This window comes from Psilocybe cubensis, chromosome 3 (genome assembly GCF_017499595.1).
Source record: "Psilocybe cubensis strain MGC-MH-2018 chromosome 3, whole genome shotgun sequence".
NCBI classification, from domain to species: domain Eukaryota; kingdom Fungi; phylum Basidiomycota; class Agaricomycetes; order Agaricales; family Agrocybaceae; genus Psilocybe; species Psilocybe cubensis.
This window is the reverse complement of record NC_063001.1, coordinates 2,253,190-2,278,642: the sequence shown is the minus strand read 5'-3', so window position 1 is coordinate 2,278,642 and position 25,453 is coordinate 2,253,190. Positions and strand designations below refer to the sequence as shown.

The window sequence follows — 25,453 nt, the reverse complement described above, 5'->3', positions numbered from 1 at the left end:
TCCGGGTTCTTCTATTTGTATCTCCTTCAATGTACTCGTATCCATTTACAGCATCCGTATATCCATAGATCATGTATTTAGTAAGGCAGAAATGTACTACACCTCTGGCTTGACTCCCTTTGCAATGAAAAGAGTAGCCTCTCGTTCGTGGACTTTCACTGATGAGATTGGTTCAAACGAAAAAGACAATAAACCAGCACCATCGAATGCAGTCCTAATTGCACTTTCGGACAAACCGTGTTGATGTGCCACGACATGATGGAACTTTTCTGGGAAAAGATTGTTGTCCGAGGCAGAAATACCGTCTGATTCTTTCGGAGTGACGTCCACTACAAACAAAACTCCTTTAGGTTTTAAGAAAAATGCAAGAGTTTTGGTGATGTCGTCGATGGACTCGAAATGATGATATGAGGATGCACACTATCCAGGTTGCATCACGATGAGAAATGTGCTGGTACTTGGAACACGAAAGCATACCGTTATCACATCGAATTTTAGTCCATCAAGTTCCCCTTCTTCTCCTTTGAGCTCAACGCAGACCGCGCGCATCTCATCTGGAGGAATACCCTGGTTTGAAACGTGTTCATTGAACAAATCAACAGGTGTCTGGCTGATATCCACGCCGATTAATAATTTGGTGTAGCCAGCAATCTCTCTGGAGAGAAGGCCTTGAAAGAAGTTGGCAAGTCAGAATCAATGAACCAAGTATCCACCTGACAGGAAAGTACCTCTATTGCATGCAAAGTCCATCACACTGGTGGATTCCTCATCGAAGGGATAACGAGCAAGAATCGCTTGCGCTGATCTAGTATTAACAATATGATATTAATGAATACCATTGGCTGGGATCATGAAACATATCTGCACGAAACCTTTTGGCAAGTTCAATCCACTTTGGATTTTCTTGACTGGACGCAGCATCTGCATAGTGCTCCTTATTGGCAGTAGCGTAGTCCTTGGAGTCTGAGCCATGTATATGTGGATGTTGGTGACCATGATCATGGTGGTGGTGGGACATGTTCTATAGGTATTCAAGTAACGTTGAGCAGCGAGCTTGTACAAAATCCAAAAAGCTATCTCTCAGATAGGAAAGCAGTGATTCCGGTGACCGAAGCGGTACTCGTGTGTGTTCAGTATGTCTATTTTACATATGTCTACTATGCATATTCAAATGTTACAACGGTCGTGATGAGGTATCGATACAATAGACACAATCCATTATATCATGCTACGTGAAAGAGACCATGAGTAAGTATAGTACGCATTCTAATCCACACAGACATGCGTACTAGCGCAGTGCTGTACGGGGAATCGTAAAGGGTCATCAAGACCCGAATAAAGAAGCAACCCAGTTGCAAGGTGAAATCATTGCTAGCATCTCCCGTGAGATGAGATTGTTGACGACGCGAAGATGCTTCATGATCATCTAGTCGGACGGTCGGCTCAGCAGCCTAGGATTAAAGAGCGAGTTTGAAAAGATAGTGATCAAACACGCCTTGCGTGTTTGGTTAATTTGTTCCGTGGTGTTGATGTGTAGAGTAGATAGTGTGAGGACGTTGGGTTTAGGTATGGGATTTTCTAGGTTGTCGGATGTCCTTTATAGAGCCTTGGTGATCGCTACAGAGAAATCGGAGAAGAAGACATCTTGGTCCTTCGGTGACGCAAACTCAATCTTAGAACCTGCAAATGAATGTTAAATAAAAATGATAAACAATCAACGGAAGTACATACCGCCGAAGAATGTCTGCATTTGCATTCCCCTAATTCGGCCAGCGGCGCTGTCTCGCAAGATAAGACCCCCAACGTTAATGACACTCTTGCCGTTGACGAAAAGCTGGAGTTCCCCATTGGCTTGCCCAACATCATTGAGTCTGACACGCTCGCTGATAGTTGTCCATGCACCAGTGGCAAATTCAAACGAGCCACGGCCAACAGAAGCACCGTAAACTGGGTTGCAGTCGGACTGAGGGGCAACGTTGCAGACTGCCTTGTTTGCAGCAAACTGAGGTTCGGTGTATGGTGGCAAGTATGTGTAAAATTCGCCGCGACCTTCAGAACGCCACATGAGCCGGGCAGAGAAGCAAGCGGAAGATCGGCTTCCTCCAGAGCAATTGATAGATTCTTCGGCGCTGTTTCCCCCATCTATGGAAAATAATTGAAGTCACGGTATTGACATCTCACATTTAAAATACTCACACAAGCCGGGCAATTTGCCACCAAGTTGGAAGTTGAAACCAGCGGGGAAGTACACAGAGTATCCAAAGGTGGCCTCTTTGGCAGTGGTCAGATCGACGGATTCATGTCCAGGGGCGTAGAAAGAAAATCCCCCCTGAGGATTGAAACCGAATGTGTATGAACCCTTAGGATAGTGTGCTTTCATTGCCCTTTTACCATCGGGGGCATTTACATACGTATGCGGGACCGATGTCAGAACGTTGGTGGGACGAAATGCGGCATCCGACAGGGCCAAAGCCTGGCCCGATAGGGGTGACGTTGTCCATGACTTGCTGAAACCGGAGACGGGGAACAACCTGTTGAGCATTCCACCAAGGACACCTGTTGGTGAAGTAGCAGGTACACTTGATGTAGACGTAGGAGCCTTGGAGGACAAAGGGACGCTGGAACTTGAGGGGATAACAATGGGTGAAGTTGAAGCAGCCTGGCTTGCAGAAGATTCTGATACAACTTGGGATGGAGAAACGGTGGCAGAAGGTGATGGTGTAGCTGACAACTGGGCTGCTGAGCTTGGAGCCCGGCAGGTCCGTCGTCGTACTGGACGGGCATCGGACAAGACAACAAGAAGAGTTAGGAGGACGATAACATTGATAACTCGAGAAGAGAACATGTCGATAAACGGACTGGGGAAAAGACAGATATAAAAGCGAGCGTTGACGGTGAATACGAGGACCTAGAAAAGAGCGGAGACGATACCACGGAAGGGGGAAGAGGAAGAGACGGGAAAGATCAAAAGCCACTCCAACATAAATCTTCTAGTCCATGTTACCTAAGCAAAAAGACAACAACCACGCTTCCTCTCTTCATCCCGACTATATGAAAGCGAATTTACGCATGCAGCCGCAAGTTGGATTGACCGATGAACAGTCGTTGTCATTTCTCATCGCTTTGTCCTTCCTCCCAACAATGCGCGGGCTTTCACCCAATTTCGTCTCGTATGGCACAGCATATGGACCTTGGTCGCCGATCGCGTCTATAGCAGTATGAAGAATTGGGTGTTGAGCTGCAAAACGATTCATGGTTAAAGTAAATGATCTATCTTTATGACGATGCGCTTTTATTGACCACGGGAAGATCGTTTAAAATAAAAGGGAAAGGGTTATTAGCGAAACAAGCTTCGGATCAGACTTCCTCCAGGGTCACTGCGTCTCCTCTAATCGTCAGGACTAATTGGCCAATTTATTACTCTATGGGTTATTCATGCACGTGCCTGACCGGACATGGAGTCGAGAGTCAAGACAAGTCTATCCTGATCGAACAAGGTACCTCACAAAGTGTCTGTTTGCAACGCTTGCGCACCACCCAACCCAAAGTCGCTATCTTTTCATTGGGGTAATAGCTCCCATCAGAATCTTTATCACGGGCGCCAATTCTTCTGGCGATTGCCTCGGAATGTCCATTGCCCATATTGACTTTGGAGTCATAAACTTATCACGAACAAGGCATTAAAGAGGGTCGATGAATCCATTTTCAGGTGCCTGAAAACCGATTGCCGAATGTATATAAAGGCGTAATGACAGTTCACCAAGGAGAACATCGCTATCCCTCCCCAAACTCCGTCAAGACTATATGCTACAATGGCCTCTAGTGATTCTTTGCCGTCTGCGTACTACCTGAACGACACCATGCAGGATTCGCAAGAGAGTCGTGAGGAGCCTTGGGCATCTACCTCTACACTCGTCAATCCAGACCCACCTGTCAACTATATTTTTGACCGTAACAGCGTTATCAGTGCTACGCTCTACACCCGGTCTGGTCCTGCGTACAGAATCATCACAAACAGCGAAGTCAATCGGACGGAATTATGCGACTTGACGGACCACAATATTGTGGCCACTATCAAAAGACGCGACTTTTTGCCTAATCTTGTCGTTTTTGCTCATCGAAACGGCAAGTCGATGAAGATTAATAAATGGCTTAAGCGTCGCAGAGTTGCACAAGGAAGTCAGTGAGTCCGTTTCTTTCTATATTTGGTTTGTATGAATACCAGTTGATTTTCGTTCTAGGATGACGACTGTCAATGACTTGGTGACACCGTCTGGGCATTTTACTTGGAGGTCAGATGATAGGCACAGACTTGCTGTATGTCATATCCGCACTCTGCCCATTGCACAAATTTGTGACTTGTGCCGCAGCTTTACCTTGAAAATCAGACAGACTTTCCTATTGCATATTCAAAAAAACTTCAAGACCCTCCTACTCTCGCTCTCTGCTTGAGAAGCTGCTCAGATAATGACCGGATCGAAATCATCACCTCGTTCATCATACTCGAACACCGATTGCGAATGAAGGAGAAAACCCTACAGGGGAATACACTATACGGAGTGGGTAGCCAGTTTATCATGATGCGTTGATGTTACCCCTCCCAAATTCCGATTCTGTTTTTGAACTCATCATTTATTGCATTAGAACACAGACCCGGTACCCAGCTACAATCTCGCACTTACTGTATAGTATCAATTCAATACCCAACAGCTCTTTGTCTTACATCTATTACCTCACTCATCTGTACCATATGTGCTCAATGCTTGTAGTTCGTTTTCACTAATTCACATAATTTTCTGTCCTCCTTTGACATTGTGGTCACTACGAAACGCCGATTAAATGTTTACTAATTGTTCCCCTCAAACCTAAAGACCTCCGGTATGTTCTACAAAGAAGACAGTCAAAGAGTAGCAAGCAAAATTATTATTCCTAGGGCTTACGGTCCACCACGGGATCTCCTTTCCACTGCCAGTAGCGCCCTCCTCAAAACTCTCCTGCATCCCATCTGTCACTTTCCACCACCTCTTTGTATCTTCATCTTCAGCTATTTTATTCATGTCACTTTCAAAATCATTTCCAGTGTACTTGAAATTGGCGATAAGGAGTTGGAGTGGCTTATAGTAGTGGATCGAATAGTCGATGACATGTGCCCGCTCAAGGGCTGCAAGCACCTCTGGCCATACAGTTTTGTGTATTGCTATATATTCATCCTCCGCCTCGGGTTTAAGCTATGGTATGCCATGAAGTTGTTCAGTACTTGACTGGTGGGCGACAGTGATGGCTGCCAAAAACTACGGCGATAAAGTTGCGATAAAAATGCAAGTAACATACCTTGATGACCTGACAGATCCTTTTGGGAGGGGATGCGGACATGACAAAAGCACACGGCTCTAATGTAATAATCAAATGTGTGCAATTTGATTTCTGAAGAGTTTATATGTAAGGTCTGTGCTCCAGCAAACTTACATAAGCTGGTGGTCATGCTTTCTTTACTTTGCCAACACTATGGCTCGAGTTTGAAAAAAATCTTCCTCGCTGGTAATGTTTACGGGGGAGGAAAATAAATTCAAGATGAATTTTGGACTTAGTAAAATAAACTGCCCCGGAGAGACTCGAACTCTCGATCTTCCGATTACAACATCACGTGACATTCACGACCACGTGGTCTAACAGTCGGACGCCGTAACCAACTAAGCCACGGGGCACATATCTGAGCCCAGTTTTAAGGTTTCAAGACTAGAGTGATCGCCGCAAATTGGTGAGACGATCAACTTCCCATTGAATTTCAGAGCTCCATTAGGTTTTAATTTGCAATATAAACCTTGCTCACAATGCTACAGATTTAACGTCAAAAAATACTTAAAAGAACAACTAGGAAGAAATACTTACAAGTGTCTCTAGGTTTCTGTGGTTGCCGGCTTGTTGACACTTGAATGGGCAGCCTGATTGATGTCCAGACAACTTTCCGTTCGACGAAAATACTTGATTTGAGCCTTGCACAATTTACAAAAACTGTGATGTAGATTGTATACTTTTTCTTGACAACACTGCATATCTAGTACAGAAGATTGTTACTACAGTCATACAAAACAATCAGTCAAGCTTGATCTTCGTCGGTGGCTCAACGATAGTTGTGGAGATAAACTTGAGCAGTTCGTCTATGACAAGAACAGGGAAACTAATCAATAGAACTGCTTTCCATTCGTCCCAGTTGAGGGGGGTGATGGCGAACAAGGCCTGAACAAGCACCGGTGTCAACTTTGTCTTTCGAGACCACAATAATTAATAAGACTTACGGTGAAGAATGGGACGTAGAGAATCATGAAATGAAGCGCCATGCTCAAGGTGATGGCGGCAACGAGATACTTGTTTTTCCATATCGGTAAGCGAAGTAAACTCTCGTTTTCGGAAAGCGAGTTCATGGCGTTGAACATCTCAATCGTGACCAGGATAGACAGACTCATAGTCGTGGCGGTGTGGGACATCTCGTTAGTGAACATGTCACAGCCAATCTGCGGGAATTGGGTACTGCATTGATGGAAGTGGGTCTGGGACCAGTCAGAACGAGACAAGGCAACATGCGCAATGATAACTACATACCAATTGATAGAAAGAGATCTGGGGTCCACCAGTGTAGAAAAGGAACCACCAGGCGTATCCGAATACAGTAGCACAACCAACATAGATTCCAACGACCATGTAACGGAAGAACAACCACTTGCCGACAAGAGGTTCGCGACTATCTCTTGGAGGGAGTCGCATGATCGAATGGTCAGGAGGATTGAATCCTAAAGCGGTGGCAGGCAGACTGTCTGTCACAAGGTTGACCCAAAGCAATTGCACAGGAATTAAAGCCTCTGGCATGCCCAAAAGAACTGTCAAGAAGATACTGCCCAACAATTAATTAGCTTTTTTCAATGATTCTGAAATTTTGGCTATACCTAACGACTTCTCCAATATTTGATGAAACTAGTGCCATTGAAATGAGTAACATGAATACCGACAGAAGACAGATACTCACTAAGATAACGAATAAACTGCTTAGTGTTGTTATAGATAAGTCTGCCTTCCTCCACAGCCTTTTCTATTGTGGCAAAATTGGAGTCCGCAAGAACCATGTCAGCTGCAAGTTTAGCGACATCTGTGCCGCTACCCATCGCCACACCAATGTCTGCTTTCTTCAAAGCAGGTGCGTCATTAACCCCATCTCCAGTCTAGAAGGTAAGAGTCAGGATTTCATCCAAAACGTAATTCATACAAAAGAGACTAACCATAGCAACAACCAATCCTAGTCCCTGAAGAATGTCAACCAACTGGCTCTTGTGACCAGGCTCGGTGCGCGAGAACAAGCTCGCCCTTTGCACCGCCTTGACTTTCTCCGCGTGGCTGAGAGCATCCAACTCCCTACCAGTGTAACTCTTTCCAGTCAGATCCTCATCTTCACCAAAGATCCCAATCTGCCTACAGATTGTCTCAGCTGTGCCCTTATTGTCTCCGGTAATGCATATAACCCTGATTCCAGCAGCACGACAGTTGGCCACCGCATCTCGTACTTCAGGACGAGGGGGGTCAAGCATACCGACGAGAGAGACGAATGTCAGGTTTTGTTCGAAGCGGGCATAGTCTTTCGAGCTCTCGGAAAGATAGTGGCTTGAGTCAATGTCTACCACATCACGGTATGCCAGGGCGAGCGTCCTTAGGCCGTTAGATCCATATGCGACAGTACGGTCGAGGAGAGATGCCTTGAGACCAGCCGTCAAAGGGATAGTTTTGCCGTCAACGAGAACAGAAGTGCACCTCTCCAGTACAGATTCCGGGGCACCCTTGACGAAGAGGGAACCAGTTCCGTTCAGGCGGACGAGAACTGACATCATCTTGCGGTCACGAGAGAATTCAAAGGTCATTAATCGCGGCCTGGTGCGCTCAAAGTATTCATTGACGGCGTTTGCGCGGTCTGAAAGCGATAGATCTTTAAGGGACTTTGATACTTCAGCATCTCGGCAACCAATCTTTTCAGCGAGAACTCTGAGAGCGGCCTCTGTAGGTTCACCGACGTTGCTATAAGTGTTTTTCTCCTAGAACTACGTTTAGACGATTCACATTATAGTAGTACAGAGAGTTTGGACGCACAGGGTGATAGACAATCTTGGAGTCATTACATAGCGAGCTTATTTCAGCCAGCCGTTGAATTGGGTCTGATTTGAGTTCAGCAGAGGCATCTTTGCCACTAGCATTATAAACCGACCCAAATGGTGCGAAGGTAGTCCCTTCGACGGTATATTCGCGAGGAGCACTGGTGTTGCCATCAACGACAAGAAACTATATCCAGAAAAATAAACTTAGCAAACACAAGATATGGCAGTAGCTGAAACATACGTTGGAAACGCTCATTTGATTTGTAGTTAATGTACCTGTCTTGTCGGAGCAGATAACATTTGTGCATCCCAAAGTTTCAACACTGGGAAGATTTCTAACGATTGCATTCTTCTGGGCCATCTTCTTGGTACCAAGAGCAAGACAGGCGGTGATAACTGCGGCCAGACCTTCAGGAATAGCAGCAACCGCGAGGGCAACAGCAATCTTGAAATAATAAATAGCTCCCTTGAGCGCACCGTGGTGGGAGGGGTCCCAGAAGTGGCGGATGTTCACTAGCCAAACGAGAATGCAAATGACGGAGATGACCTTTGCAAGCATGTCACCGAAATCATCGAGCTTTCTTTTCAGAGGAGTCTTCTCTGAGATCTGGGACGTGATGGACTTGTGAATGTCACCAATTGCAGTCTTTTCGCCAGTGAACACAACAATTGCCTTGGCACTTCCGTTTACAACACTTGTACCCTGCGATACTGATGCATTAACACGAGCTTTGATAGGAATAAATGAAGATGACGTACAGAAAAGAGGATATTCGTCATATCTTGTTTGACGGCTTTCTCGTCGGGGACAACATCAATGGATTTGTGTACACTTGTACTCTCACCCGTTAAAATGGCTTGGTCAATTCTAAAGCTGCTTGAGGACACCGAAAGAAGTCTACAGTCTGCAGGTATTTTGTCACCAACAGACACGGAAATAATATCTCCTGGAACGAGCTCCGACGCGTGTATACGAGAAATTTGGGACGACCTGATGACTTTAGCTTCGTCTGGAGAGTATTCTTTCAAAGCCTGTGCACAGTTTAGCCAGAATTAACGAACAGTAATGACGAGATGCCTTACGTCAATAGCCTTTTCCGCACTTGACTCTTGGATAACACCAACAGCTGCGTTTGCCACGAGGATGAGAAGAATGACGAGAGGCTCGACGAATGCACTCCACCATGCGGAGTCTCCAGAATCCTCTAGCAGAGCCAGTACAAACGACACGACAGCTGATGCTAAGAGAATTAGCACTAGCTGGTCCTTGAACTGCTCAAGGATGAGCTCCCATAAGGGCGTTGGTGGATCTTCCGGCAGCTCTGGGAAGAAGAAAGGATCTCAGAAAGCGTCAAGTACGCGCATGCCATTGTGCATACCGTTCTTGCCATACATTTCGGCATGCTTGGCTGCCTGAGCAGTCGTGAGGCCGCGAATTGGGTCTACACCATAGTGGTCGAGAATCTCTTTGGGGGACTTTGTCCAGGGAGCTTCCATGAAGTACTGCGACTGAGGCAGAAAGGAGAGCAATTAAATATACAAAAGTAGAGAATACGTCGTGGTTAATGGATAAGGGGTATAGAGAAAGAATATGGGACTCGGGGGAAACACGTCCTGGCTGTTCGCCGCAAAAATAAGGAGCCCACGTGCGAAAGCTGACGTGGCGAAGTGAAAAGATTAACCCGTTTTCCATCATGTTCTGCAGGGGAACGCCTATCTCACAGTGTGTACCAACAACGCGTCTGGGACGATTTGGCCTCGGTATATCATATGTCCTCGAGAACCCGAGCTTTGCGTCTTGTCAAATGACGCTATCCGGTTCCACGATGCCTGACCATATTGGGCTCCTGGCGGTCTTAGAAATATGCCTTATCTCGCAAAGATAAGATCTTCGAAAGCGCAACTTGGACCATTAAGTGGACTGCTTCAAGACGTCGCTTTACCCAGGAAATGTATGACAACAGTGCTGTAATTCAACGTTGCGGGATGGTTATCCTGGCGTCAGTGGCGTGCCGCCCTCAGCCCCTCTCCATTCTCAGTCTCATCCGTCAGTGATGCCCGGAACTATTCCCGATTCCTGAGTATTCCCAACTTTCCCAGCCAGAGCAGACCCATTGTCAACTGGGTGGCAGAGGCAAGTCGATATGTACTGAACGATGGGCGCCTGTTGATGATTCTGCCACAAGTCCAAGTCGCGGAGGCTAATCGTAAGCAGCGCCAGTAAACGCCACAAGATAAACAAAGGCCAACAAAGATTAGAGGCTGCCCTGGCAATTAGCAGACTGACTCGGACCCTATCGTAAGGTTCTCCGCTTTCTTGCTTGTCTTTGCTATCATTTATACTCGTAAAGCCTGGCGTAACTAGAATACAGCCGTCATGGGCAACTCTTCTTCGTCGGGGCGAGGTCATCACGACGAAACAGTCGATTACGGCTGTTTGGTGCCTCAGGGTGTCTATACAGGTCCACGAGACTGGAATCAAGCCATCGTCTCCCAGCTCATTGTCGCTCGTAGACTCGCCCCTTTCTACCGCCCTTTGGAAGACTACGAAGAGGATTGGGACGATGACCAGATCCTGGCCGCCAGGAAGGAGCTCCCAGATCCCGATAATGCTGATGTCGTCACACGAATAGAGGCCACCAATGCTCCCTCAAATCCCCACAAATCCAAGCGGCCAGGTGCTTTAAAGGAGCCGGCAAAACCAGAGGCTCAGATTTACAGGGGTGCAGTAGAATGTCCTATTTGCTTTCTCGTCAGTGCTGCCACATGTGCTCTCCTTCCGTGTGACTGATTTCATCTCTCCTCGTACCAAGTACTATCCTCCAAACATCAACCACTCCAGATGCTGTGATCAGGCCATATGTACTGAATGCTTCGTTCAAATAAAACGCGCTGAACCGACCACAACCCACTTGGTATCCGAACCCGCAGCGTGCCCGTATTGTGTCCAAGAGAACTTCGGAGTTGTGTACACCCCTCCCCCCTGGCGTACTGGTCTTGGGAGTGATGGTTCTGTGCGTCTTATTTATCCTTCAACCCCTGCCTTTCATATGAATCTGACGTCATGGTTTAATCAGAGTTCTCCTTGGTCAGACTCTCAACGCGCCTCCTCGGAGCCCACAACCGTTCCTACTCACAAACGACGCCAGAAGAGTTTCAGTGCTGATAGTCCTGAAGTTGTAACAACAGGTATTTCTTCATCGTTCGTAATCTTGAGGTGTTCACCTTACGATAAATTTCAGATCAAATACGTCCAGATTGGGAAGCGAAACTTGAGGCCGTTCGTGCTGCTGTAGCGCGTCGCGCGAATAGAAGAATCATAATGCGACAAGTTGGAGACCGCCTCATCCCTGTGGGTGTGACCAGTGGACGAGTTCATGCGTTATCTCCCGAAGAAGCTGCTGCTTTAGGAAATGAAACTGCCGGAAGTCGACGATCCCGCCGAAGACAAGGCCCTCAAAATGGACAACTCGAACAATTTATGGGTATGGCTGGACAGGATCTCGAAGAAGTATGTGATTATATACACAAGGCGATCATCGATATTGACTAGACGCAATATAGCTCATGTTGATGGAAGCGATGCGACTGTCTCTGTTGGATCATGAAGAGCATCAGCGAAAGGAGGCGGAAGAAAAGAAGAAGAAAGCAGCTGAGGAAGCAGCAGGAGATAATGGCGGAGGAAACGCATCCAACGAGTTAGAAAACGCGGCAGGTTCACAAGCAACCTCTGGTCCGGGACCATCGACACTAGAAGCAACGTCTACCCTTCGCCCCTCGAATTCGCCTAATGTATCATCGCCCGTTTCTTCATTATCCAGATCCGGAAGCCCGTCTCCTCCTAAGCAAGCTACGTTGAGTTCGCAGGAATCACAACAGCCAGGCCGAAGGTCATGGTCAATTTCGAGAAGCCGAACTCCTCCACCTAATCCTGTGCCAAACCTACCACTGAGCGAAGATAACCAAGCTGCTTGGCGCGATAGGTCTAGCGGCGCTCCTCCATTTAGTACTTTGAACGCTGCTCTGACCTCAACGTCGACTGCAGCTGCTTTCCTTGGTCCCTCTGACGAGCAGAGGAAGTCGAGATCCATTACCCCTGAACCAACCCATGCTCCTACGCCTTCGTCGTCGATTCCTTCGCACCCAACACCTGCTCAGGCCTCCTTACCAACTACAACAAACGATATACACTCTTTACCTCTGCCGATCACGGTGGAGGACGCTACACCGACTGTTGCTATAGTTGATCCTTCTCCTGACCCCATTGAGGTTAACTCCTCTACCCCTTCTGTTCCTCCTGCAGAGCCACATGCACCCGCTATTAACGCGGAAGCACCTCAGTCATCATCCCCAATTTCCTCGATAACAACGGTCGAGAGTGAAACGGGTGCTGGTACTGGAGTTTCCTCTTCTAATGGCTTTCTACCCTCCTCGCCTGGATCAGAAATGTCACATGAACAATTGTCGCATTCGGCAACCACTATAGAAGACCCGTCGAAGAATGGACAGACGGCTGCTGTATCTACCGTTGTAGAAGAACTATCGAGGTGAGGCGAGGTGAGCCTGGTGAGGTGAGACGATGTTGCGGATTTTCTTCTATTCATTTTAATTTTGTTATCTGTGGAAGCTTTCACTCTTATTCTATGCATTACTGTACCCAATAAGCTCCACTGCACTATCTACAGTGCGCGTCCCCACACTTCATATGTCACTAACTACCATTGAGTTGTGTGCGTGACTTTACTCTCGAGATGAAGTCGGACGCAGTCACATCTATCATTGCGTGCATATGTGCTTGAAATGAGCTGCATTCTATTCCATCTACTGTATTATCGACCTGGCATCATTCTTTTCAGCATTCCTATCGTTCGACCCCAGTTCACTGCATTTTATGATGTCGCTCCTTTGCTACCATTTGCAGGCACGTTTTTGGCAAAACGTTACGACCTTAGACGACCTTCATGAGCCACGACTACTATCTCACTTGAACTTAAATTACGATGGTCGTACTCCAATAAGTGACATATGAGCAGGTTAATATTGCCTGGGCCAGAGAAACAGTATAAATACTTATCTCCCAAGTTGAATATGAACTTGGGTAAATCAAAAACAATATACCGGGCGCCAGCCTGAGAGTCGACTTGCCGCCGGATTACGCCATGAATAGCAACAACTTGGCAATTGTTCTAAATATAACTGCTCCCAGCAACCGCTCGCGGGCGATGATCTTAGTCATACGCTGTCATACGCCGCTGTGGCAGTTTTGATGTCACCGCTAGCGAATAGTGGCTATGGATTAGCTTAGTGCAACTCTTGCATTAACGTCTGCCAATGTCTCTACAACTTTTGATTTGCATTCATAGTCGTAGCTGAAGTTTGGCCGGAGTAGGTAAGTTAGCATTAAGATAGCGGTACGCGTGGGTGCATGCGCTTACCTGTCCACGCATTGTAGCGTCTTTACGGAACGCTACTTCCGAGGCAAAGTCAATCAGCTATCAGCGCACCTTTCTGAATAAAACTAGCCGTGGAAAAGAACTAGCATTTGGGCGATATGACGACAAAGCAAGGCGACAGTGTGAACTGACAGCTGAGACGTCTCCCAATTCCTCACTCCGCGGCGCGGCTAAGCTGCTAGTTCGATCATCCTTGAACCATTTCCACGGCTGGCGTACATAATGCTTAAACTCAAATTTCAAAAAAGCGGACTATGCCTTATATTCGCTTTACCAGAGGTTCAGAGATGCCATGGCGCAGTCGTTTGACTTTGGACGCTTGAATGCCCATGGTAGCAGGAACTTGAAGTTGCACCATCCAATGTTATTATTCTTCTATACATATATGCCTTTTATCAAATATATAACCATTGAATGGAAATACTGTGACAAAGGTTTTCTCAAATTACTGATTACAGTGCTGCTATGGCACTGGACAAAACCCTAAAAGTAACAAGTCGAGAAGGCTACGGGTACTACCACACACAGCGGCCGCCAAATTTCCAGAAATCCAGATAATGATGCAGAACAGCAACAATTGAATCCAAGGATACCCTTGCAGCGGACACCGAGCCATGTACTTCTTATACCCCATTTATGTGCAATACAGACAGAGGGACTACTTGGTAATTATTATTGACAATGCGTACTTGTTAACTTTGCTTTTCAATACATTAGTCTCCCTGCAATGCCCCAAGTCGACAGAAGGAGGCAAGTCAAACAAGTGGGCTGCGATTCGTAAGTAAGTATAGTAGGTGCGCGATTCAGCATTGCAAGTCATCATTGCCTTCTGACTCCTGAGCAACAGAGTACCAAAGTACGCTAAAACAAACGGAGAAACAAGGATCAATGGTTGGCCGGTAAAGTAGTATGTAACTTGACGAGATATGGACATCGCTCGCGATTTCCAACGGTTCTGTGATGCTGAATGCATTGATTGAGTCTTAAATAGACTCAAGACTAAGAACCCACAAGAAAACCCCATAAACCAACGCACAGCCAAATTTTATAACCCTTAGTGTGACTCTTTAGATTGACTCCTGTACTAAGGTTGGCCTTGAGGCAAACAACGCGCTAGACGAAGCAGCAACTCCACATCGAACACCCACAGGCTGCAAGCCGGCAGAATTTCAACCGGCGTTCTGATACTGTCAAACAGGGCGGACGCTGTAGTGGCAACTCCGGAGCCGCGTAAGTGCGTGTGAGATGGGAGTCGACAACGCGAACGAGAGTCGCTTGGGAAACCACGCGTGAATCGTAGATGGAAATTCGTTCAACCTGTCTGTCTGTTTGCCTGCGCGCCTTGTTATATCCAACTTCGGACATTAGCATCTACGTGTGTGTGGCAACCATATGTATCAATCTCTCCGTGACCCATTCATGATCCACTCGCGTCGGGCCACTGACGATGCAAAGTAGGAACATTCGTACGATGGACGACAGCGACGGTTGATATCCTGCTGTAATTTTAGCATGCCTAGAGTTAGGCCCGAGTGTCACAGTAATGAATGATGGGAAAACAAGATAAAAAAAATTAGAATTGATATTCGTACATAAATGAGGGGGGGTGTTGAACAACTATAAGAAAGACTTTTGGGATAATGGACTTGCGACAATCTATGGTCTTTCTGGGTCAGTCCCCGAATGGCATACAACGAGAAGAGTAGCTTTACGCAAAAGAGAATCGCAAAGATCTCTGCAGACCAGTGGCGTGCGGCAGGCATGCAGTTATTTTTTGACAGAAGGAGGATCCGCCCATATAGGTTTCGCCGCCTCTTGGTTGTTTACACCTGCAACCTACAAGTTGCAGAGCTTGGGATTAGTAGAAGAATGCGATATATTTTAAGAAAGACATAAATGGAACGAAAAATCTCCGTTCTTATTCCAACATCCTCAAAAAGGATTGACACTGCAAAAGAAGAAGAAAGACACAAAACGTGGAAACTTTGAATGCTATCGATAGCATCTCCTTGGGCGGAGCGATAACCTTAAAAGAGATACCAACACTCACTTGGGCATCCACCTGTCTCTTCATTTCGGCCTCTCGGGCAAGGCGGGCGGCACGATTAGCGTCTACTTTACGCCTCAGATCGGGGGCCATTTCCTGCATATTTCCACAAACGCCCAAAATATCAGGCGATGAAAAAAAAAGTCAAAGAAGATAGGTCAGAAAAAAGAGTCCAATGTAGGTCCGATGATGCAAAGGAGTGGATGTAAGCAAGTTATTTAAAAAGCAGAATAAAAATACAACAGAAGCTTGTTCTTCAAGGCGAGGCGCATATGAAGAAGTCAAATAGAGCGTGACATGAAGCCAACTTTGAAAGTCCGGAATTGGGTGTAAGATGAAAGCATAGCCAGTTCGCGGCATCCGGGAGAAGCATGATGACGACTCCCCAATAGAAAAGAAGACACCCCTCTGCCCACCGTCCTATGGCTTACAGAGCAACCCTAAGAACGCAGGGCAGGGAATCCGCAGCGCTAGGCATGTGGAGAGATCGTCATTTTTTCTTTCCGGTGTACAACGCCACATACACCGAAGAATGCGTATACGGAAGGATCCCACCGCGCACTGAAAAAGCAACAATCCATACAGAGATCAAGATAAGAGAAGGCATGCGCCAACTACCCAATTGAGGTACAATATTCGAATAAATAAGCAAGACACAGAGAAATGAACGAGAAGATTGAATGAATTGGTAAAACTCACGTTATAGAGTTGTTCTTCTGTAGGGACTGTGGCTGAATGGCATAGCGAGTTAGCAGGAGATTAAAAAAGAAGTGTTGAGCAAAGCAAGAGACAAAGAGTGCAAGATAGAGCATAAAGCGAAAATGAAGCGTCATCAGAACAGTTCCAATGGCTTCATGGTTGCTCTACTAGTCCAAGTTCTTCGACGAACTAGCGATAGTGTATATGAATCTAGTCCGAGAATGACGAACCTTTCATAAGTCCATAACCTACACCCATCACTACATACGATGCCGAAGGAAGTAAAAGTCGATATGGAACGAACAAAGATATTAGAGTCGTCGTAATAGCGTCGGTATTTCCCCCGGGATTGGTAGCAAGCATTGGAAGTGGATACGCCGAGGTCGCGTCGTGTGTCCACGAGACCGCAACACGGCACCCCATGGACAGATTACATCACACCACACCCATTCAGCCACCAGTAGAGGGTTAACGATATCGAGATCGTCATTTATCGTTTCAGTGAACCAAGCACATACACAGCCCGGAAGCCGTGGCGAAGCGCAAAAGAAGGCAATTGACGGAAAGCCAAAAGCCGCACCAGTGGTGGTAAGAGTTGAAAGGGCCATATTGTCAGGCATTCACGAAGCCATCGCCACGCCGAACGAGCGAAAAGCCGACACGCCAAGAGAGGAAAGGAAGCGACAATTGGTAAATGTATGCGCAATATATATCAGCAACGAGTCGAAAGAAGGCGAATGGGTTGTGTGGTTCAGAATTTCGGAAGACAGGGTTCAGGAAGAGAATTCAAGAAAAGAACGAGGCAATATTAGCAGAGATAATATGGAAGGCATCAGGACGCACGAGCTAGCGAGAAACCTGTGAATCTGACCCATGGAAAGCTGCCCGACATGATGGTGGTGACTGTAAGAGTTAGAGTCCTTGGTTGAGACATTCCGAGACGATGCGGAGATTTCACGTCTTGTAACTCGGGTCACAGTCACGAACGCGAACGCGACAAGGAAGCTAGCCCACACCGGCAACAATGCATTGATTTTGGATGTGCAGAATAGGTATTATTTATTAAGACGCCAGAATGTGCGCGTGGTATCAAGTCGTGATATGCATGACGAAAGATGGTACAAGAGAGCTATGCAGAACAGATCCAAGAGGCATGAACAAAATAATGAGATGATGGACAGCGACGATGAAGACGACTAGTAAGCAAATGCAGGTGAGCAGAAGAAGAAAACAAGAGGAATAATGCATAAAATGTAAGACTACAGAACGAAAAAAGAAAAGAGAAAAACAAGGAAGAAAATAAAAAAACACCCGCAAGGAATCAGTTAGGGACTATCACCCTCGCGACACCAGGTCGTTTTCTCTTTCCGGAGAAACCGAGCAAGTCACTTGAGCGACGGCTCTTCACTTCAATTTTTGCAAGTTCCTCTTCCCATTCGCGCATGTGTTCCGACGTTTCAGAGTCCCCGCCATGACTGCTGCTCGACACACTCGATGAGCTGGCCGTCGTACTTGTGCTGCTCCCGCTCGGCGCAGCCTTTACACGGGGTGCCACACCATTTGAATGCACTGTTGACCAGAAACTAGTGCTGCTGAGTTTGCCGTTCCCGTTCCCACTCAAAAACCCACGCTTGCTGTCCGGCCGCTGCGTCGTGCGCATCACTACCACATCTGAACGCCGTTTTGTGGACGTACTCCCGAGGCCGCTTCCCGAACCTGTCCCTACACCATTTCCCAGTGACGCCTGACCAAACGTCGCCTCGCCTTCTTGCCCGCGTGGTGGGCGTCCATATGCGCCTCCGGCAAAATTCACGGGTTTATCACGCGGACCCGCACTGGTGTGAGGTCGCCGGTTGCTGGACTTGGTTCTATTATTATAAGGTGTTGCAGTGGTAGTGAGGCTGCTGTTGGGAGCCGGTGATGGGGGGATGGCAGAATCGTCGCGCTCGGGCCGTGAGCGTCTGGGAGACTTGGATTTCGATCTCGAGTAACCGTCAGAGACCATAGCATCTTGGAGTTCGTTATATTTGGCGAGAGCAAGCTGTCGTTCAGCGTCGTTTGTGGATACTACAAGAAGTTCTTGGTCCGCCAGCTCGATAGTTTCTGTGCCAGAAGGGGAAGTGACAACTATCTTGGAGAAAGAAGAATGTAAGAATGGAATTTGACAGAAAGTGAGAAATGTAATAGCTACCTTTGTGCGGATGAAATACTTTACTGATACAATCTCAGAAGAAATGGTTTCGCCGATAGCCCACCGACTATGTGATTTTGCAGCCGGCCACTGAAGGGTTAGTGTTTTTGTCCATGTTCCCCTACCATCATGAGAAAAATGACCGGAGGATTCTGCGCCAGCGATAGGGTTGACAACGGCTTTGGAAGATGAACCCTGTGTCAGAGGTGAGGGATGTTGATTAATCGAGTTATAAAACAGAGGCGTCTCTGATGTTATTGACGCAGATGAAGGATAAACTGTGCCGGGTGTAATAGTAGGATTAGAAGAAGATATTGAAAGATTTGAAGTAGAAGCCACTGGTTCAGAGTCTTGATATGAATGGGAATATGCAGGATTGGATGATGATGATGATGATGATGATGATGATGATGCGCTTGGAAATGATGATGATGGCAAATGAGGACTTGGAGACAATGCTTTGCTGAGAGACGAAGATGAATGACTTTGTTGCAAGGATGGGACGATGGGAGTGGTGGACGCAGACTGTTGGGGTACATCAAGCAAAGTTATACGGCGCTCGACAATGACACTTGCGCTTCGTATTGAAACGGCGTGATCAAGTGGATGGAGATGAATGGGGATGGACACGAGATCCAAGGGCCCGATAGGTGATTTTGGAGGATGGATTGAATAGCGCAAACGGGGAGTGCGAGGTTTGTTAATTTCCTGGCCAAGCATGGGTTCTGGCGAGGGTGTGATAGACGAGAATGGGGGAAGGTCATAGCGAATGAGAGGGAGATCAAAGTGGCGTATCTGACGAGACCCGACTCCGGCTATGGGGACGTGGTTGAGGACTATTGGAAAAAGATGAGGAGAAATGAAGGAAAAAGGACCTCAAAACATACCAGCTTCGACCCTCCACACACACCGGTAATCTACAAACTGAGCTGTACTGAACCCGGCGACCTTTGCGGGGATGGATATGCGAAACGGAAACTCGAGATTTGAGATGGGCTCATGCTCGAGAGCGTCTGATTTTGACCAGAGAATCTGGGTGTAGTCTACGAGGACATTGGACTGCAGTGTGTTGATACGACCTACGCGAGACTCGTAGCAGCGAACAGAGACGGTGAGAGAGCTTGCGCTAAGAGGCTTTAGATCTGCATCTAGACGGGTGCGGACGACTAGAAAAATGAGTGAGCGATGTGGGGGATTGAGAGGAGCAGAAAGAAGAGGACTGACTGCCTTCGACGCGTATTGGGGTAAGACCCAGATAGCCGACATATGGGAAATATTTGAGGCCCTGGTTGCCTGTCGTAGGAGCAGAATCAGTAGAGAACGAGCAAAGAGAAAAACGAAGGACCTTTGGCGGAGGAGAGGATGAGCTGGACCATTGTGGGGAGAGGAAAGAGAGCCGGATGGGTTGGCCATCTGAATAAAAACCCTTGGACGTCAGAAGCAAGATCTGTCGACGCTAGCTTCTTTACATCCGGGGACCTCTTCTTCCTGGGAATATCTCTCCTATTATTTTATATATTTTATTATTATATTCGTCACGTCACGCCACCCCTCTTTCCCCTCTCTTCCCTACCTCCACCATGCCTTCCTCTCTCTATGTGCCCTTTCTCCTCGTTGGCATGCTCCTCACGGTACCCTTATCTCTCCTTGTTCTCTCCTTTATCTCACCCTTTCCAGGGCTCCAGCAATTCTATATGGTCCAAGTATCAGGACATGCAGTGTGTCGAGAACTGTTCTGATCCAAATCCCGCCAACCATGTCCTCTACGAGCAGCCAGTCTGGCAGACGCTGCAGATGTTCAGTTCGTCCTTCTCCTCCCCTTTTGTTCCTTGTTTAACCCTCATCTACCGAACTAGTCGGAGAAATGCTATGTCAGTCACAATCTCCTTCTACTTCTCTTGTCTAACCATGTGCTTAGGTTTTTTGCCCGTTATATACACGTGGTTAAATACTAGGCGGCAATCTTCCGTCCAACTCGAGGACGATTCCGATCATGATCCTCTCAATAAGCTCGCTTCCCAGCCTCTCCAAGGCTGGAAGGTCCTCCTCCTTTGGATACCGGCAGCTTGTGATCTCACTGGCACAACCGTATGTCTCCTCCCGATTTACTTGTCATAATCCGTTTATCCTCATCTACATCTCCAGTTGATGAATGTCGGTCTCCTCTACACCCCCGTCTCCATTTACCAGATGACCCGGGGCGCTCTCGTCTTGTTTGTTGGTGTGTTTAGTGTCATGTTTCTCCGACGCCGCCTTTGGCTCTATCAGTATGGAGCTTTATTTTGTTAATTATATACCACCACCTCCACTCACTTACTTTTATCAATCTTTAGATGGGTATCCCTCATTATCGTCATGGCCGGCGTTGGCTTGGTAGGTTGGAGCGGTTCACTCATCAAGGATGCCGTCAAAGAGTCTATTGTTCATAATCTCGCTCGTGCTCTCAATCTCTACCACGATCCCCATACCAAAGCAATCGAGGATCCTCAAGTCACCAGCGTCCTTGTCGGTCAGTTTAAATGACCGATTTTGTTTGATTCCAAACTCACTTTCTCCATCACATCTCTCCCCTTTTTTTCCTCTAGGTATATTCTTCGTTTTGTTTGCGCAGGTATTGTAAGTGTACATCTTTTCATCTCTGACACATGTCCGATTCTTCTTCGGTTGATGTTCATACTGATATATCGCACGTAAACTCTAGCACTGCCACTCAGTTTGTTGTCGAAGGTTCGTTTCTCATCACTTTTCATCTCCAAATGTCTCGCACGCTGATACACTTGCATATGCAGAAAAGATCATGAGTTAGTTCCATTACGTCCTATCAGGTCACCTTCGTTGGCTTAATTTTTTTGCAGGCCGATATTCCGTGTCCCCCCTTGTCGCCGTCGGTTTTGAGGGTCTCTTTGGTACCATCTCCGTTCTCATGTTTGTTCCCATTATGGCCATCCCATCCATATCTGCAATATCTCCCTTCTTTGACCTTCCCCGCGGCTGGTATCAAATGATCTACACACCAACAGTTCTATACTCTGGGCTTGCCATTTGTCTCAGTATATCTCTTTTCAACTTCTTCGGACTGAGCGTTACTCGGCATGTCAGCGCCACGGCACGGTCACTTACCGACACATGCAGAACTCTTGTTATTTGGATCATCAGTCTTGGTCTTGGCTGGGAGAAGCTCGTCTTTCCGACTTCTCTGCTCCAAGTTCTCGGATTCTCTCTTCTTGTGTAAGCTTTCCTTTCACACTTCGGTGGCGCGGGGGCGCCCACCCTCTTCTGTCAAGGAATAATCACTGACTTGTTCTTCTCCCATTGATCTTCTTCTTACCGACTGGCTGCGCGTGCAAACACAACAGTTATGGCACGGTATGCGAACTCTTTCCCCATCTAAATAGAGTTTTACCAATTATCTCTAACTCATGGGATTTGTTGCACATTAGTTCCTGTTCAACGACCTCGTTGCACCACCTCCGTACTTGCCTGTTCCTCGCCATGAGCCTGCACTCTCACGAGTGTCGGACGAGGAGGAACGGGAAGGTCTCTTGACAGGTCCGCTTGACGAGACGGCGGCACTTCCCGCAGACCTAGGCCAGAGTGGCTTCGATGTCGTGCCCCCAGGTCAACATGCCCTTGCACAAGGGGTACATGTCACAAAGACGTCGACAACGCACTCGGATTAGAATTGATTTATTGTTTAATGTCCTATTGTGTTTATGGATGTGATGATATATCATAAAGGGTGTACTCTTTTTGTTTTGCTGTGTATATTTTGTCCGTCTCTCTTCTTTCTGATGACTGATATCTTTTTAAGATATATTTCAATCCTTGGTATAGATCAGCGTAGACAAGTCCTAAGTACAAGGGCTTAGAGTGTGCTCATTCGCAATCCAACTAGCATGATACATCAGACTCTGACGACATTATGCAATTTTACCGCGCAGCAGCGATGATCGTAAATCTTGTTTATTTTTTTTTCTTGGAAGCCTTGACACAAGGTCCGCAAAATGCTGGTTTTTCTTGGTTTTTAATTTTGGGAGCCAACGGATAATGAGAAGTAATAATGGCTTGTGGACGTCATTCCCAAGGATTTTTGTGTGGCACCGCTGCGCCATGTGTATCACGGCGGCAAGTAGTATAGATAGAACAAAGATTAAGGGAAATTTTAATTTACCTCGGTTGAGGGGACTGGGGGTGTTTGTTGTAACGCATCTGATCATCTTCACTGGCCAGCCGAATATCACGGTCCGTGGCGAGTCCACAGTTTGGGTGAAGAGTACATAAGCTTGTGGGGGGTTCACAACTTGCATGCACCCTCAGAATGCTGTGAAATGCACCCCAGTCAGCCTTACCAATCGGTATTAATAACATGCAAGGCGATCCGATGATGAGCTTCCCAGTCGGAAGAGATGGCACTCTCATAATACCGGGGTACCAATATATATCAATTGTACTGATGGTGGTATGCAAAACCTCGTCTGGATTCCAGAATGCAAAGTGTCGTCGATCAAATAGCTACCCCGAGAATGCCGATGGTCCTGCGAGCTGATCACCTGGAGTCTCCTCCTCTAGCTCTTGTATTTTTTGTAATAGCTGTTGTAAATACAAATTTCGTCTAGTGTTTTCAAACGAAATGAAAGTCCCCAGATGACAACCTCCGAGGAAAGCAGTCCGACAGTGCCACTTTGAAAGTTTAAGTGGTCCATTATGCATTACCTTTCAAATTGAAAATGAGACTATTTTTTTGTGATGAAGCTCCGCTCCGAGCTCGCTAATGAACACCAATTTGACGTGTTACAAGGGGTGGATCGAAGAACCTTTCAATTTCCAACCTTGCTGCATTGCAATTACATCGCCCACATGGAACCCAATCTGCGCGAATCCCAGTATACAGGGGTTCGCGAAGATCATTCTTGTATTTTTGCGTGCTGGTGAAAGTGGGAAGGATATAGCGGATTAGATGTCGTTACAGATGTAGGATTTGGTGTTATACCTCCAAACGTTGATGAACTTGGATCATTCAACGTCTACTTTCTAACTGCGAAGCTGCAGTGTTCGAGTTATCAGGTCTCACGTTCGTACGGCTAAGCAATCAAAGAGATTCTAACAATGCTGACGATGCTTCATGATGAACAACCTCTTCGGCCAGTACCGCCCCTTTCAAAGCAGAAGATGATGACGGCCATTTTATAAATTCGTAAGTTCAGCGTTTGGTCGTTAATGACCAGCAAGTAAATCGTATTCGAAAGTATATATCTTAATAGTTAATTATAAATGCCTCAATGAATAACTCACTGTAGACTCGCGGATACGGGCGCTTGTTTAAATCGACTAACCATAAACTGCATGGTCTACGCAATTTGGTTCTTTCCTACATGACGACATTGCATTCAAAACTGCCAAATTCTGCACCAAGCCATAGAATTGGAGACGTTGAAAATTGCCGCATATTTTTGACTGGCTTTATTGCAATACAGGCTGGAAACTCTGCGTATTTTTCATGTCTCTTATTCCTTTGCCGCTATTCCCGGACGTGACAGTTTTGTTGCGCGCGTCTTCCATTTAGTGATAATTAAGCGGTGAGCATCGGTCTGGATTCATGACACCGTGGGTCTTCATCATGATTGATCGAAGTGAATGCATGGGAATGCGTTTTGAATAATGTTATTGACTTTATGTCTTTTAATAGGTCTTGTCGAGGGGAGCCATAACGCGGAGGCTTGATGAGAGCGAGTGGAAAGGTATAACATCTATTGTGCGCAGGTTGTGCGCGTGGATCCACAGACAGCCAGACGGAAAGTCCACATTTCCCTTGACGTCGGGTGTCGAATCACAACTACTATCTGTGCAGTGTGTTGATGTCCTGTGCGCCACAGCTTGGGTCGGATCCGACTATCCCAAAGTAATATCTCCGGATCGATGACTTGTCCAGAGTGCCTATTGGACGACATGCGGTTATATTCTCGATGAAAAGCGGCGGGTCGTGAAAATAGGAAAGACACCGCTGCACTTCCTTGAATGAATGAAATCGTTTGTATGGACATAGCATGCCACGAATTACATCCTGAAAGATGTTCTTAGCTATTCATTATCATGGAGGCAAGAGTGGATATATACAATGACCCTCTTCTCATGATCACGAATTCATACACGACTGCGGAGAAAGAGAAGAAGAACCCATATCGCTGTTTCTTCGCGTTCACATGCGTCTGACACTGTTCCGATTAAGAGTCAAAACACTGAGCAAAGAAAAGGAGGTTTTAGTCGGGGATATCCCACGCACATGATGGAGGAGTAAAAATAAGCAATGGACAGCTAACAGCTGTAAGATGTGTGTTGACAATCGTCCAGTGTGGTCTTGCAAGTATCTTTGCGAACTTTCTGACATCGCCTGGAATATCACGGAATGTTTATCCGCTTGCCGTGCACAATTCATTAGATGAATACAGAACGTAGTTCATTCTGTTGCATTAGAGTTTGACTCAGATTCTCAGCCACTGATCTCGCATTGTGCGTTGGGAGAACGGAGAACCGAAAGCATGAAAAAAAGATATATCTGGGAAGAAATAGAAGCTCGGCCTCAGAGTCGAGTGGATAAGAAAGGAGACAGATCGCTGACCGTCGATAAATATTGCTGTCTTTGCTCTACTAACCAGTTTTGTGCGTCACTACAGACTTGAGGCCAGTTACAGCTGAATGATTCGTATATTCCATCAACTTTAATTGGATGTGACGAATATAACCGACCATTCCTGCATTGGCCACGATAGAGCTGGAGTGTTGCGGCAGAAGCGCCTGCCATTGTATAATGACATATTCCATTCAGCCAAAGCTGTCGAGAGCTGAAACGGTGTCACGTTAGTCTTTTCCGAATGACATACGGAAACTTAGCCAATAGCTTTCCGAAACGTAAAAGACTTTCATAGAAGCG

At 46.6% G+C, this 25,453-nt stretch overlaps 8 protein-coding genes and 1 non-coding gene across 9 annotated transcripts; 3 read left to right on the top strand and 6 right to left on the bottom strand.

The window, feature by feature from the left end:
* Positions 1-96: 96 nt before the first annotated feature.
* On the bottom strand, positions 97-1,018 carry JR316_0003535 (putative methyltransferase C1347.09; the record flags this gene model as incomplete). The annotated part of the gene is made up of 4 exons (XM_047889306.1): positions 97-393; positions 478-668; positions 729-805; positions 873-1,018. The coding sequence occupies 4 exons, from the start codon at positions 1,016-1,018 to the stop codon at positions 97-99; spliced, it is 711 nt and encodes a 236-aa protein (XP_047751680.1).
* A 579-nt stretch (positions 1,019-1,597) lies between these two features.
* JR316_0003534 (uncharacterized protein) lies at positions 1,598-2,845 on the bottom strand (the record flags this gene model as incomplete). Its single annotated transcript, XM_047889305.1, has 3 exons — positions 1,598-1,680; positions 1,732-2,142; positions 2,197-2,845. 3 exons carry the CDS (start codon positions 2,843-2,845, stop codon positions 1,598-1,600), a joined length of 1,143 nt encoding a protein of 380 aa, XP_047751679.1.
* A 967-nt stretch (positions 2,846-3,812) lies between these two features.
* On the top strand, positions 3,813-4,589 carry JR316_0003533 (uncharacterized protein; the record flags this gene model as incomplete). The annotated part of the gene is made up of 3 exons (XM_047889304.1): positions 3,813-4,183; positions 4,242-4,317; positions 4,371-4,589. 3 exons carry the CDS (start codon positions 3,813-3,815, stop codon positions 4,587-4,589), a joined length of 666 nt encoding a protein of 221 aa, XP_047751678.1.
* Positions 4,590-4,846: 257 nt separating this feature from the next.
* JR316_0003532 (L-rhamnose mutarotase) lies at positions 4,847-5,373 on the bottom strand (the record flags this gene model as incomplete). The annotated part of the gene is made up of 3 exons (XM_047889303.1): positions 4,847-4,885; positions 4,941-5,228; positions 5,332-5,373. 3 exons carry the CDS (start codon positions 5,371-5,373, stop codon positions 4,847-4,849), a joined length of 369 nt encoding a protein of 122 aa, XP_047751677.1.
* A 224-nt stretch (positions 5,374-5,597) lies between these two features.
* JR316_0003531 lies at positions 5,598-5,705 on the bottom strand. The gene has a single exon. It is a non-coding gene; the product is annotated as a tRNA-Asn (tRNA).
* Positions 5,706-6,093: 388 nt separating this feature from the next.
* On the bottom strand, positions 6,094-9,632 carry JR316_0003530 (Calcium-transporting ATPase sarcoplasmic/endoplasmic reticulum type; the record flags this gene model as incomplete). The annotated part of the gene is made up of 11 exons (XM_047889302.1): positions 6,094-6,237; positions 6,297-6,548; positions 6,601-6,889; positions 6,942-6,969; positions 7,022-7,214; positions 7,272-8,075; positions 8,131-8,319; positions 8,377-8,838; positions 8,895-9,167; positions 9,219-9,457; positions 9,515-9,632. 11 exons carry the CDS (start codon positions 9,630-9,632, stop codon positions 6,094-6,096), a joined length of 2,991 nt encoding a protein of 996 aa, XP_047751676.1.
* An 880-nt stretch (positions 9,633-10,512) lies between these two features.
* Positions 10,513-13,100, top strand: JR316_0003529 (Protein SIP5; the record flags this gene model as incomplete). The annotated part of the gene is made up of 5 exons (XM_047889301.1): positions 10,513-10,887; positions 10,949-11,324; positions 11,378-11,646; positions 11,700-12,682; positions 12,992-13,100. 5 exons carry the CDS (start codon positions 10,513-10,515, stop codon positions 13,098-13,100), a joined length of 2,112 nt encoding a protein of 703 aa, XP_047751675.1.
* A 4,555-nt stretch (positions 13,101-17,655) lies between these two features.
* Positions 17,656-19,901, bottom strand: JR316_0003528 (uncharacterized protein; the record flags this gene model as incomplete). The annotated part of the gene is made up of 5 exons (XM_047889300.1): positions 17,656-18,465; positions 18,526-19,361; positions 19,413-19,691; positions 19,750-19,818; positions 19,871-19,901. The coding sequence occupies 5 exons, from the start codon at positions 19,899-19,901 to the stop codon at positions 17,656-17,658; spliced, it is 2,025 nt and encodes a 674-aa protein (XP_047751674.1).
* Positions 19,902-20,105: 204 nt separating this feature from the next.
* Positions 20,106-22,205, top strand: JR316_0003527 (Solute carrier family 35 member F6; the record flags this gene model as incomplete). Its single annotated transcript, XM_047889299.1, has 12 exons — positions 20,106-20,156; positions 20,203-20,326; positions 20,382-20,396; positions 20,444-20,613; positions 20,671-20,792; positions 20,859-21,034; positions 21,111-21,141; positions 21,227-21,252; positions 21,315-21,326; positions 21,381-21,753; positions 21,882-21,891; positions 21,966-22,205. The coding sequence occupies 12 exons, from the start codon at positions 20,106-20,108 to the stop codon at positions 22,203-22,205; spliced, it is 1,350 nt and encodes a 449-aa protein (XP_047751673.1).
* Positions 22,206-25,453: the final 3,248 nt, after the last annotated feature.